The sequence below is a fragment of the Pelobates fuscus genome, chromosome 6 (genome assembly GCF_036172605.1).
Source record: "Pelobates fuscus isolate aPelFus1 chromosome 6, aPelFus1.pri, whole genome shotgun sequence".
Taxonomy (NCBI): Eukaryota; Metazoa; Chordata; class Amphibia; order Anura; family Pelobatidae; genus Pelobates; species Pelobates fuscus.
This window is the reverse complement of record NC_086322.1, coordinates 211,066,949-211,079,201: the sequence shown is the minus strand read 5'-3', so window position 1 is coordinate 211,079,201 and position 12,253 is coordinate 211,066,949. Positions and strand designations below refer to the sequence as shown.

Genomic DNA, 12,253 nt, shown 5'->3' with positions numbered 1-12,253 from the left:
TTCACTCAAACGGGCAAATCTGTTAGGCTGCACAAGATCAGGACTAGCTAAACCTTTCCTCTTCCCTCCCCCCTGCTTCCACACCCCACTGTTACCCAGCTATGTGCCTGTTAAAAAAGGTAATGGTCTATTTTTTAATCCACTCTTTCCTTTTATCTTTATCTAATAATATTCAATACTAATAGACACACACACTGGATATAATTCAAGTCATACACACTATACATGACGTAATGTCACCTTTATCTGGTAGCCTGAAACTTAACGTATTATAGATACTATAGATGTAAATTATTACAATACACACCTGTTCGACAAGTTCACTTCCTCCAACAAATGCAACCCCATTGCATTTTGCAATTTCAACAGCTTCGGCATCCTGTCAAGAAAGTCAATAATTCAATGATCATATGACAATTATAAAATTAATACACCAAATAAAACTAATCTTTAATGGTTAACAAATATGCATAACAAAGAGGATGCACAAATTAAGAAAGGTGTTGACATATTTAGAATTATTATTTTTTTTAGTACAATTTATATTTTTTGGGGGGTAGGGGAGAGGTTATAAGAATTTAAAAAAAAAAAAAAACACACACACAGAGAACAGCCAATTGTGTTTTTTTTTTTTTTTTAATTCTTTATTTTGGTTGTGCACTGATTGAACAAACAGCCGGCGTGTGCCACAACAGCGACATCCGGTAGAGTAGGTAAACATTGGCATAATATGTTACGGCATTAGATATACAGGCACATTTTTTTTTATATTATTTGAAAACAGTAGTTCAGGATCACGTTTGTTTTTAACTATGGTAATATACTACGCTTGACATGAAGAAAGCTAGATGAGTAGATTGCTAAAAAACGATAGGTACTGATTGTAGACATATTTTGATGAGGAATACAGTATAATATTCGAGAAGAGTATACCACCCCAGACCGCCCCTATGCACATGAGCAACACATTATGGGTATGGCAGTATGATAAGACAGGTTTGCCATGCCACCACAGTGAATGCTGACATTTCGAGAAGCAGGAGACTGTGGCATGTACTGCACATTTTTAAAAAGGATAAACTGGTTAATGCATATTATGTCACTTAACAAGAGATCAGTAAGCCTGGCTATGACAAGGCAATATAGTTTAACAAATAGGCACAGATGTATAGTATGACTGGCAATAGTGCTGCACATATTATAATCTATAGGCATGTCTTGTGAGCCAGAAGATTGATAGGCAGTATCTAGTAGGCATTTAGTTATTAAGGAGAGGAACACTGGTGGCATAACAAGTCCAGCAACAAAACATAGAGATTGGTAGCGAAAGGGAGCTGGGTCAACCGCGCACATCTCCTGCACTAAAATATAACGCCGTTAGCCTATCCCCTCAACAGTTGTTTCACAGTCCCACATAGCTTGATTGTGCAGGCTTGCTGCTATGGTCCAGAGCTTGTCGTGCCCTCTGCCTCATGCTTGAGTCGGGGTCTGGTTCTTGTCACCTTTCGCCGTCCGTTGTGTCTGCAGCCGACGCTGAGTCTCCACCGTCTCCATCTGCTGGCAGCGTGGATCAGCGATGTCGCACATGGTCTCAGCCATCTTAGGTGCGGGCCCTGAGCCTGTGTAATGGCCGGGCGTCCCTGACGGATCTCCACTGCCCCGCTGTGAGTGCGGCTGAGGGGCGAGGACCGGGATCACCCCCCCGGTCCAGAGGGGGGAGGTAACAGGGCCGGGTCCGCCGTGAGATGAGTTGCCGTTCCAGCTCCGTTAGGCAGGATAGTGGGGTAGCGGCCGTCCACCCCACTCACCGCCGGCTAATTCCCGCTGTGAGTCGCGGGTATTTCCCCTCCGAGGGACTGAAACTACCGGAGCCAGCCTCTCCTCGGATCCGGTAGCCTTTGTGCGTCGTGGGTCGCAGTGAGGTCGTGGGTCGTTGTAGAGGTTATATTTCCAGCTTTATTGTATGTAGTTTGCAGGAGCCGAGCTTCCCTGCGACCAGCCATCTTGGCGGCCCGGCCCCGCCCCCCCATTTGTGGTTTTTTATACGTAATATCTATGTTAAAGACGGATTTGTTGTTCACAAACAAGTGTTCCAAGAAAATGTTGATAATTTACATACTGCAAATGTCAACAAACCTGTTTATGAGCAGTTTTATTATGAGCCATGCAACATAGGATTCCACAGAGTTTCATCAAATACACATAAAAAAACAATACAGGCCCATATGATCGGGATTCACGCAAATCAGGGAGTCCAAGAAAAATCAGATAGACTATGTGTATAGACTTCTATACACATCTAATCCAATCCAATGAGGAATCCAATTACTAAACCAGCTCTGACACACAATCCAAGGTGACGATAGGCCAACCAAACACGTGCCCTCCAGGTGTGTCTAAGGTTATCATTGTTATGTTTATGTGTATGCATATTCCCACCAGCTGTAGCACTAGCTCCCTAAGTCTATTATCTACTCAAAGGAAGAAACGACTGTAATACTCACAGTGATGTATCTATACTGCCTGTCTTTACTTGTTCAATGTACTGTACTGTTATTTTTTTAAACAATAAAATATTTAAATAAATAAACAAACAATACAGGCAACAGCAGTTATACTTTTATGAATCGTTCCTACAGCATGCCAATTCCTGAGATTTTGATAGACAGAAAATAAGCAAAATGTGTACTGTTGTAAAAAATAAAATGATGTATTGTAATATGAATAACAAAATACAAAAGTAAATAATCTAGCGCTAAAGTAATACTGATAGGATAGAGATAGGTATCTCGACAACCCAATTCGAAGATGAAAAAGCCCCATCAGTGATTAAATGAGTTCCTGTGTATTGTAAGCTTTATTTTATTTTAATTCCAAATAAAGGCAATCTATTTTACTTTCTTCATCTGCCTATGCCGCTTACTTCCTCCTGGACACCATTTCCATGCCATCCAAGCCATCTTGCTGGCTTCCTGACTCCACATATCCCAGGTGGGGATTGTACCACCAATGTTACATACCACCAGAGCAAGTTTATTGCTCTGCTCCATGTAGGTAGGATACTTACCCCTTTTTTAAATTTATTTTATAAAGTAACTATTTATTCATTGGATACTTACTATTTTTAATTTCTGCATATTACGCTCCTGTCTAAAGATAAACCATCCCCACTGCAAAATATATCCCGGTGGGGATTGTATACAGCAGAATACAGCAGTGCTGTGCCTTCATTATAAGCCTGCCAGTTATTTTCTGTACGTTTTTACACTAGTGAATGTTTTTTTAAATTCCCAAGATATTTGGCACTAGACAAAGGGAGGGGGGGATGAGAGAGAGAGAGAGACCATTTTTGCCCTGTATTTTGTATATATAGGCAATTTTTGCCCTGTAATTTGTATATATAGGCAATTTTTGCTCTGTATTTTGTAAGTAAATTTAAAAACGAACAAGAGATACACCTCACATGCTCAAGCAACGATTGTACCGCTCAGGCACATTTAGTGGAGCTAAATTACAACTCCATAAAGTGTAAGTGCATCTCTTTATCCTTCTAATTTCTGACCATTATATACTACACTATCAATTTCTATCATTGTCCATTATTGCCGTTCCAGATCACCAAAATCCAAGGACATCTCAAGGCGCTACTCCCACTTCCTCCATGAACATGGTAAAGAAAATGACTATGTAACTCAAAAGTTGTACACAGTTTCCATTAAAGGTTATCATTCAAATAATTATTACATAGTAACTGAAATAAATAAGTGCACTGGAACAGTACATTGCTAAATTGATATGCACTGTAATAAAATAGCTCATTACAGAGAGTTTATTCTAATTCAATAAAATAATTCAATTTCCAGAGATAGAAACACTTAAAGTGATACTATAACCACCTGCCTCTTTAGAGTAACTTTTCTAGGCAGTTCAAAAGTTTAATGACTTTGATTATAAATCCCTCGAAAACCTTCCCTGGCTACTCTGACACAGCCTACATGAGGAGGGGGGAGGTCAGATCTTACAGCACAGTGGTTTACTTTAGAGGTTTTAACTTCTGTTCTGTTAATTGCTATTCAAGCAGGAAGCTGCTGTAGGCTCTAGCAGTCAATTAACAGAGCTGGGCATAAGAAAGTTTACATTAAGCTCACTGTACAATAATGGAAGTTTACAAAAACTTGACCCATTTTTCAGAAAGTGCGTAGGGAGGCTTTGTAAGTCACATCAAGGCTGCATAAACAAAGTGAATGAATTCCTAAAAGGCACATAATTTAGCAGTGAGACTGCATGGGCATGAGCTGTACACCAAAAGCACCTCATTAATAGAAAGTAATTTTGGTGAGCAGTGTGTACCTTCAACTTTTTAACTAAGCAAATATCATGGAGTGTGCCCGAGATGTGAACAAAAAACTTGCAATGTTGTAAATACCTGCCACAGAGAGTTAAAATTGTGGCTACATGTCACTGGGCACTTTAACAGTGTATGGAATAATCCTCTTTTATGTTTTAGCTTGTGGTCTGCAATACTTAACATAGTCAGACACAGCAGTTGCAAAGAATTTGATCATAGAATCCTTCTTGAGATTTTTGGCACATTCCTCTGGCATCAGCCGTGCCAGCATTCTGCCTGCAACAAAGGGTCTTAGACAGCAAGTGGTAGAAAACATTCCCTTGGTCAAATAGCAGGTGACAGCTGTTCTTTCAGTCTAATGGCAAACATATCACCCTGCTCGCCAGAGAGTACATTATACAAAGCTTGTGTAAGCTTCCATTTTCCTTAGTAACATATGGAAGTAGTCAAAGACTCTGGTTGCAGTTCCACATTTAGGGTTTCAGTTTTATTAAAGGAATACTGATACGATTTTACAGCAGGGTCTTACATACAAATGTAAACTTACATAGTCTGAGTAATGAACTGAATGGAGTTTCCACATCGCTGAGATGTTGAACTCAGTAATTTACAATTCACACTATGTACTATGGAGCAGCCAAATCACCATTGTGTCCAATAGGAAGCAGCGGAAAGAAGTGAGAGCAAAAGAACAAAGATGGTGAAGCAGTAGATATTTTCAGTTTTCATAAATGGCTGCTGTTAAATATTATGCCTTATTTTAAAGAAGGGTTTGGGAAACTTATCTGCCATGGGCCATTTGGATTTTTAAAACATCATTCGTGGGCCATACAATATTATCTACTTAAAAATTAGTCTGCTGTGTTTGGTCAAACATTTACTTAACTCACTCCTAATGTGATGGCTGGAACTGCTTCTCTTTGGTGTGAGGTTAGCTGGTATTGATGATGTTGCTACTCGCACCAGGTGAGTGATGGCTTGTCTCGGAAATTGTGTCTCCCTAGTCGAGGCCCTTTCCGTTTCCATCTGCGCCTCCTCGTTTTCAACTAAGCTCAAGAAAGATGTACACGAGTCTGGCGCCTGTGGTCAGGCCCATGTCATTTTTGTACACCTAGAATGTACATGGGCGTAGACGGCAGAAATTGTGCAGGGCTGATTGTCAAATATGTTTTGACAAAAGGACACAGGGAGACAGTGTTTAGCATCAAAATTAATGCAAAAACAAAGCAAGTGTAGAAGCTCACATTGCACAGTGTCAAAACGGATGCGAACAGGATGTGTAGGACCACAGAGCCATAGGTAACCTTATACGAGCTAGACTTACCTCAGTAAAAACCACAATCTTATTATCTTCTGTCGAAAAGGGATATGGATAATTAAGGTAGCCAACAAATGGATCCACTTTTTTCTAAAATTAAATGAAAAGATAATTATTAAAAAAAACATTAATTTAGTCTATAAATTGTTACATGTTCTACCGGTGCCCATGTATTTACTCAACTATTCCATCATTATTGTTACTTATAATGTACAGACATTTGCTGCAGTGATTAACAGGTTTCTATTGGGGACATAAATACAACAAATACATGTCAAACAAATGACCCTGGCCCTCAAATGACTATCACCATTTAACTTCCCTGTAATCCAGACAAGTCTCCTATAAGCAAATGTGCAGCCTCCTCTGAGATCATCACCATGCTTGATGATCTCAGACCTAAGCATGGCAATCACAGTACTCCATCAATCTGAAGCACTGAAACTAATCCTTGAGAAACATTGGAAGCATTTAGCATCACATACTGTGTGATGATGCAGAAAGTGAAGCTCTTTGAATTTCTAAGCTCTTAAGAAGGAAATGCATCTTTGCACCAAAACCACAAAATTAAGATGTAGTTGTGTTGGTATTTAGAGAGTCCCTTAAGGGGTCTAAAAGTTGGTCTGGAGATTTCCCATTATTTCTTTTATACAATCTATAGCGTATACATAATAATCGTGTAAAATAATACAATAGAAATCTAAGATAATGTGCACTGTGCAGCATCTAGATTGAGCTAAACAAATAATTGTTTTAGATCACTTCTAAGCTTATCCAACAAGCAGTGCTTTACGGGCACCGCATGGCTTCTGGTAGTTTTTCCGCTGAAGAAAATTAAAACGCTGGACTACAACTCCTGAGTCATAACATTATGTACAGTACTATTTTTGTAGCAAACTGAAAACATGGAGCAAAATACATTATTATTGCAGAATACCTTTTTTCCTGTAAATTATTAATGCTTACAGATGCCTGATTTCATGAGGCATGGAAACATGGAGCAAAAAGGCAGTGTATTTTTATATTTAAAAAAACTAAAATATATCGTCCTACACTGGTTAAAAGACCAGTATTGGGACCATAACAACTTAATCTAAATGAAAATAAAAGGAGATCCCTGGCATTGGCTCACCTTTAGGGGTTCAAAAATGTGCTGACCGTTTAACCCCAAAGTCTGTGTTCCAGCGCTGGATCACTAAATATTATTATTTTTGTATGAATGGGGAGCTATTGATCAATGGAGCCTCCTCCAGATGCTGCCAAAGCCTTGCATGATCTAAGATTTCAGAAGCAGAAGGACAGGGGTGCAGAGCGATCTGGTGCTACTACACAGACCTTGAGGTTCAACCATTTTTGTTTTAATGAACTTGTCATGGTGCCTAGAGTGTTCGTTTAACCCCTTAAGGACACATGACATGTGTGACATGTCATGATTCCCTTTTATTCCAGAAGTTTGGTCCTTAAGGGGTTAAAATCAACATATAAAGTAAAACCCTCACAAATAAAAAGAAGACACAATGAGGAAGCTGTCATTATTTACTATCGTTACAGTAATAAGAATTCTTCTGAGAGTGCTTGTGACTCTCTCACACCTCTAAGGATGAATAATACTTTTTTTTCTTTTTTGTTATTGGTCTAGAAAAGGGAAGAAAACCTAGGGAAGGTCAAATCACTGTCCTTCTGTCAGTATCAATAAGAAAAGGAATATAATACGTAATAAACCAAAATTACTAATGTCTTGGTTACAGTGTGAGCTTTTTAAAGAGTCCCTACCTTTTTCTCCATTTTCATGTCCAGTTTCAGCTCTGCATAGACAGCTTGATTTGAGTAAGTAAAATCTAACGTTTGATATTTTTTCAGTAGGTTGGTGGCCGTTTCAACCTCAAGTGTCGGCTTGGGGTAGTAGCGTGCGATATATACATCATCAGTTGGCTCCCAAGCCGTAAAGCCATAAGGCTTAGCTCGGCTGGTATCCTTCCTCTTTTGTTCAATATCTTCTTTGATTTCCTTTTCATTCTTGCTCTTTATTTCTTTTTCTTTTTCTTTTTGCTTGGCCCTAATAATTTCAGAAATGAGAAGACAAATATGAGTAATAATGTGTTCTACTGTATTTTTGGCACATCGCTGTACAAGTATGCAGTGTGGTTCTATAACAACACGTAATTGACAAACAAAAATAACGTTGAAAAATAGAAAGGTGATGGTGAGGTTACAACTTAGGAAAGGATACATTGGAGACAAGTACTTTTGAGCCTGTTTATTTTATACTCATCTTCTGCATGGGTCTTAGAACTTCGTAAGCAATCAATGACTGCTTCCTCTCTGCCATTAACTACAAGTTTTATGGCTTTGACCTTGGAATACATATATAAAGTTCACAATATCTGTGTACATCAGGCATGGGATGGCCATCCGGCTGGCACTGCTCTGTGCTTTCACAGCCAGTGGGAAGATCAGCAGGATAAGGGAGGAGAGGGAGGCTGCAATCTGCAACTCAAACTGGTACAAAGTATTTCTACAGCAAAATAGTAGAAATACTGTCAGGTCTTGTGAGAACAACGGTGCTGGAGCTCGAAGAGGTGCAGGTCTAGAGTCATGAGTACCACCAGGGCTCCCCTCCCTGGGCAAAGGTACAAAGCAGTTAGTAAAAAAAAATTATTTTAAAAAATAAAAATTGATTTTCTCTCTCTCCAGGCCTTATTCAACTAATTCACACACACTACATCCTTCATAAAACCAGGTTCCCTTACACCACTTAAACACACATAACATTCCTGACACACACTACGTCCCATATACACCCTATGAGTCCCCTACGTGCACATTATATCCCCAATGCGCACACACACACACACACACACACACACTTTCTACATCCCCTATACACACACACACACTCTCTACAACCCCTATTCAAATACTGTATGCACACCTTTTGTCCTCTGATATCCCACTTATAGATATACCAGAGACAAGTCACAAGCAAACACAGCACCCTGCATTATGCAGGATCTTTTCCCATTTGAGAGCTCTTTATTAGTGCTCTGTGTATGAGCTGCCTTGGAAGAGAACTTAACTAACATGTTCATTTTGGTGGGAGGGTCATAACTCGTGATGACACAACACGCCCCTCTTGCACTGTGCCTATTTGATTAGAAAATGCCAGATACAAATTTGCTTTCCAAGTCCTGCTCTGGTGTACATTGTTTTATTTCTAAAATACCACTAACAAAACCTTAATATTTATAGGAGACACAAAACACGTGAAGTGGCTGCTGTGCCCCTTTTTTGGTCCAGTTTTTAAAAATACTAATCTCATTAAAATGTGCACTTTTAAATTATTGCTGTATCACTTCCTGTCATACAGGGAGATGTTTTCTTATGCTTTCATAGTTACATGGCTGAAAAGAGACATGTGTCCATCACATTCAGCCTTCCTCACATTTGTTTTTTGCTGTTGATCCAAAAGAAAGGGGGAGGAGGGGGGGGGTTAGTTTGAAGCACTTCCAATTTTGCAACAAGCTAGGAAAAACAATCCTTCTTGACCCCAAAGTGGCAGTCAGATATCTCTCTGATGAAGAAGCTATTACCCCACATACTAAAAAGTATCTCTCTGAATATTACCGTATATACTTGAGTATAAGACGAGTTTTTCAGCACATTTTTTGTGCTGAAAAACACTCACTCGTCTTATACTCGAGTCAGTTGTCTGTATTATGGCAATTTTCATTGCCATAATACAGACAAGGACCGGGGGTTGTCAGGAAGCTGTAACTTACCTTCACCGCAGCTCCTGTCAGCTCCCTTCTCTCTTCTCCGTCCGTGCAGCTCCCAGGTCAGCTTCCTCTGCAACTCTCGCGAGCTTCCTGACAGCCCCCCTCCTACAGCCCATCCACTGGACCACCAGGGAGTGAGAGCCCCCCTCCCTGGCCAGCTAACAAGCAGGGAGGGGGGGCGAAAAAATAAAATAAAAAAAATAATAATAATAAAAAAAAATAAAAAAAATAATAACATTAAAAAATATATATATTACAATAATAATTAACCCCTTAAGACCGCAGCCAAATGTACAAGTTGTGATCCAAAAAAACGTAAACAAAACCTGGCATTTGCGCTATATGTCTGTCCAACCATAATTCACCTCTTTCATATTAAATGCACCCCCCATTATTATATATCATTTTATTCAGGGGAAACGGGGCTTTCGTTTAACATCAAATATTTAGGTATGGAACATAATTTAATATGAAAAAAAAATTAAAAAAATGGGAGAAAATAAGAATTTAATTTTTTTTAGTTCTACGTGACATTCTAACTGTGATGTCATAATACTGTTTGCTTTTACTGCAATACAATACACATATTTGTATTCAGCGATGTCTCGCGTGTAAAACAGTACCCCCTATGTACAGGTTTTATGGTGTTTTGGGAAGTTACAGGGTCAAATATAGCGTGTTACATATTTCAGTTTTTTTACATTGAAATTCGCCAGATTGGTTACGTTGCCTTTGAGACCATATGGTAGCCCAGAAATAAGAATTACCCCCATGATGGCATACCATTTGCAAAAGTAGACAACCTAAGGTATTGCAAATTGAGTATGTCCAGTCTTTTTTAGTAGCCACTTGGTCACAAACACTGGCCAAAGTTAGTGTTAATATTTGAAAATGCAAAAAACTAATTTGAACGCAAATTTTGGCCAGTGTTTGTGACTAAGTGGCTACTAAAAAAACTGAACATACCCTATTTGCAATACCCTGGGTTGTCTACTATTGCAAATGGTATGCCATCATGGGGATAATTTTCATTCCTGGGCTACCATACGGTCTCAAAGGCAACCTGGCGAATTTTAATGTGAAAAAACTGAAACGCAAACCTTATATTTGACTCTGTAACTTTTGAAAACACCATAAAACCTGTACATGAGGGGTACTGTTATACTCAGGAGACTTCGCTGAACACAAATATTAGTGTTTCAAAACAGTAAAACGTATCACAACAATTATATCGTCAGTGTAAGTGCCATTTGTGTGTGAAAAATGCAAAAAATGTCACTGTCACTGACGATATCGTCGTTGTAATATATTTTACTGTTTTGAAACACTAATATTTGTGTTCAGCGAAGTCTTCCGAGTAAAACAGTACCCCCCATGTACAGGTTTCATGGTGTCTTGGAAAGTTACAGAGTTAAATATAGTGCTAGACAATGTAATTCCCTGAACTTTTGGCCTGGGTTGGCAGGCAGGTCCTGCAAATTGTAATTAATAAAATGACCTAATTATGTAAAATTATTACATAAATATATGCGTAGAATTATTATATATATATGTGTGTATATATATATATGTGTGCATATATATGTATATAATTTTTTTAAATTATTTTTATTTATATATAGGTATATACATAGTGATATATACGTATATACTTATGTATATAGATATATATATTATTTCGTTCTACATGTATTTTGATATCAATATATATATATTAATTTTAAAATACAGTTAGAACGAAATTACGCATGTTTATATATTTTTTATCTATTTTTTTTAAATTATTTTTTAATTATTTTTTTATTTATTTTTTTAACGTATTTATATATTTATTTATTTTTTATTATATATAAATATATATATAATTAAAATTATATATATATTTAATCAATATCATTGTACGTGTATTTTGATATTAATATATATATATATAATTATGTATATATTAATACTAAAATACACGTAGACAGTTTATGCATATTTATGTGTATGTGTGTATATGTGTGTATATATATACTTAGATCATATATATAATAAATATATATATGATCTAAGTATATATAATTTATTTTTACACTGTTTTAACATTTTTTATTTTTTTTTCAGACAGCAGGGGGAGTACCTGTCATTACAGGCACTCCCCCTGCTGGCAATGCCTTGGACAGCTATGCCGTCCATGTGATCGCGGGGTCCTCGCAAGGACCTCGCGATCACATGGCCCTGGGCGGCTGAAGAGGACGCAGGGGGACTCCCTGGGCTCCCAGGTAAGTCCCCCATACCGCGATCGCCGGCGTGGGATCGCCGACGACCGGGTAAGTACATAAGATCGCAGGGCGTACTATGCCGTCCTGCGGCTTTTAGAGCCACCAAAATAAGGACGGCATAGTACGTCCTGCGGTCTTAAGGGGTTAAATAATAATAAATAAAATGCCCACCCCCACCAATGCTCTGCACTCACACACACACACACACACTGCACTGCATTCATTATATACACACACTGCATTCATACACACACTGCATACACACTGCATTCATACATACACACATACACACTGCATTCATACATACACACATACACACACTGCATTCACACTGCACTCATACACACACTGCACTGCATTCATTATATACACACACTGCATACACACTGCATTCATACATACACACATACACACACTGCACTCATACACACACTGCACTGCATTCATTATATACACACTGAATACACACTGCACTCATATACACACACTGCACTCCATTCATTATATACACACTGCATTCATACACACTGCATTCATACATACACAC

General features: G+C 38.4%; 1 protein-coding gene across 1 annotated transcript in view; it reads right to left on the bottom strand.

The window, feature by feature from the left end:
- MRPL1 (mitochondrial ribosomal protein L1) overlaps positions 1–12,253 on the bottom strand; it is a 36,716-nt gene that overhangs the window by 15,977 nt on the left and 8,486 nt on the right. Inside the window, exons 3-5 of the mRNA XM_063425327.1 lie at positions 7,440–7,722; positions 5,673–5,756; positions 308–379 (exon numbers count right to left, since the gene is read on the bottom strand). Of these exons, the coding sequence (XP_063281397.1) occupies positions 308–379; positions 5,673–5,756; positions 7,440–7,722 (439 nt within the window). The remainder of the gene's footprint in view (positions 1–307; positions 380–5,672; positions 5,757–7,439; positions 7,723–12,253) is intronic.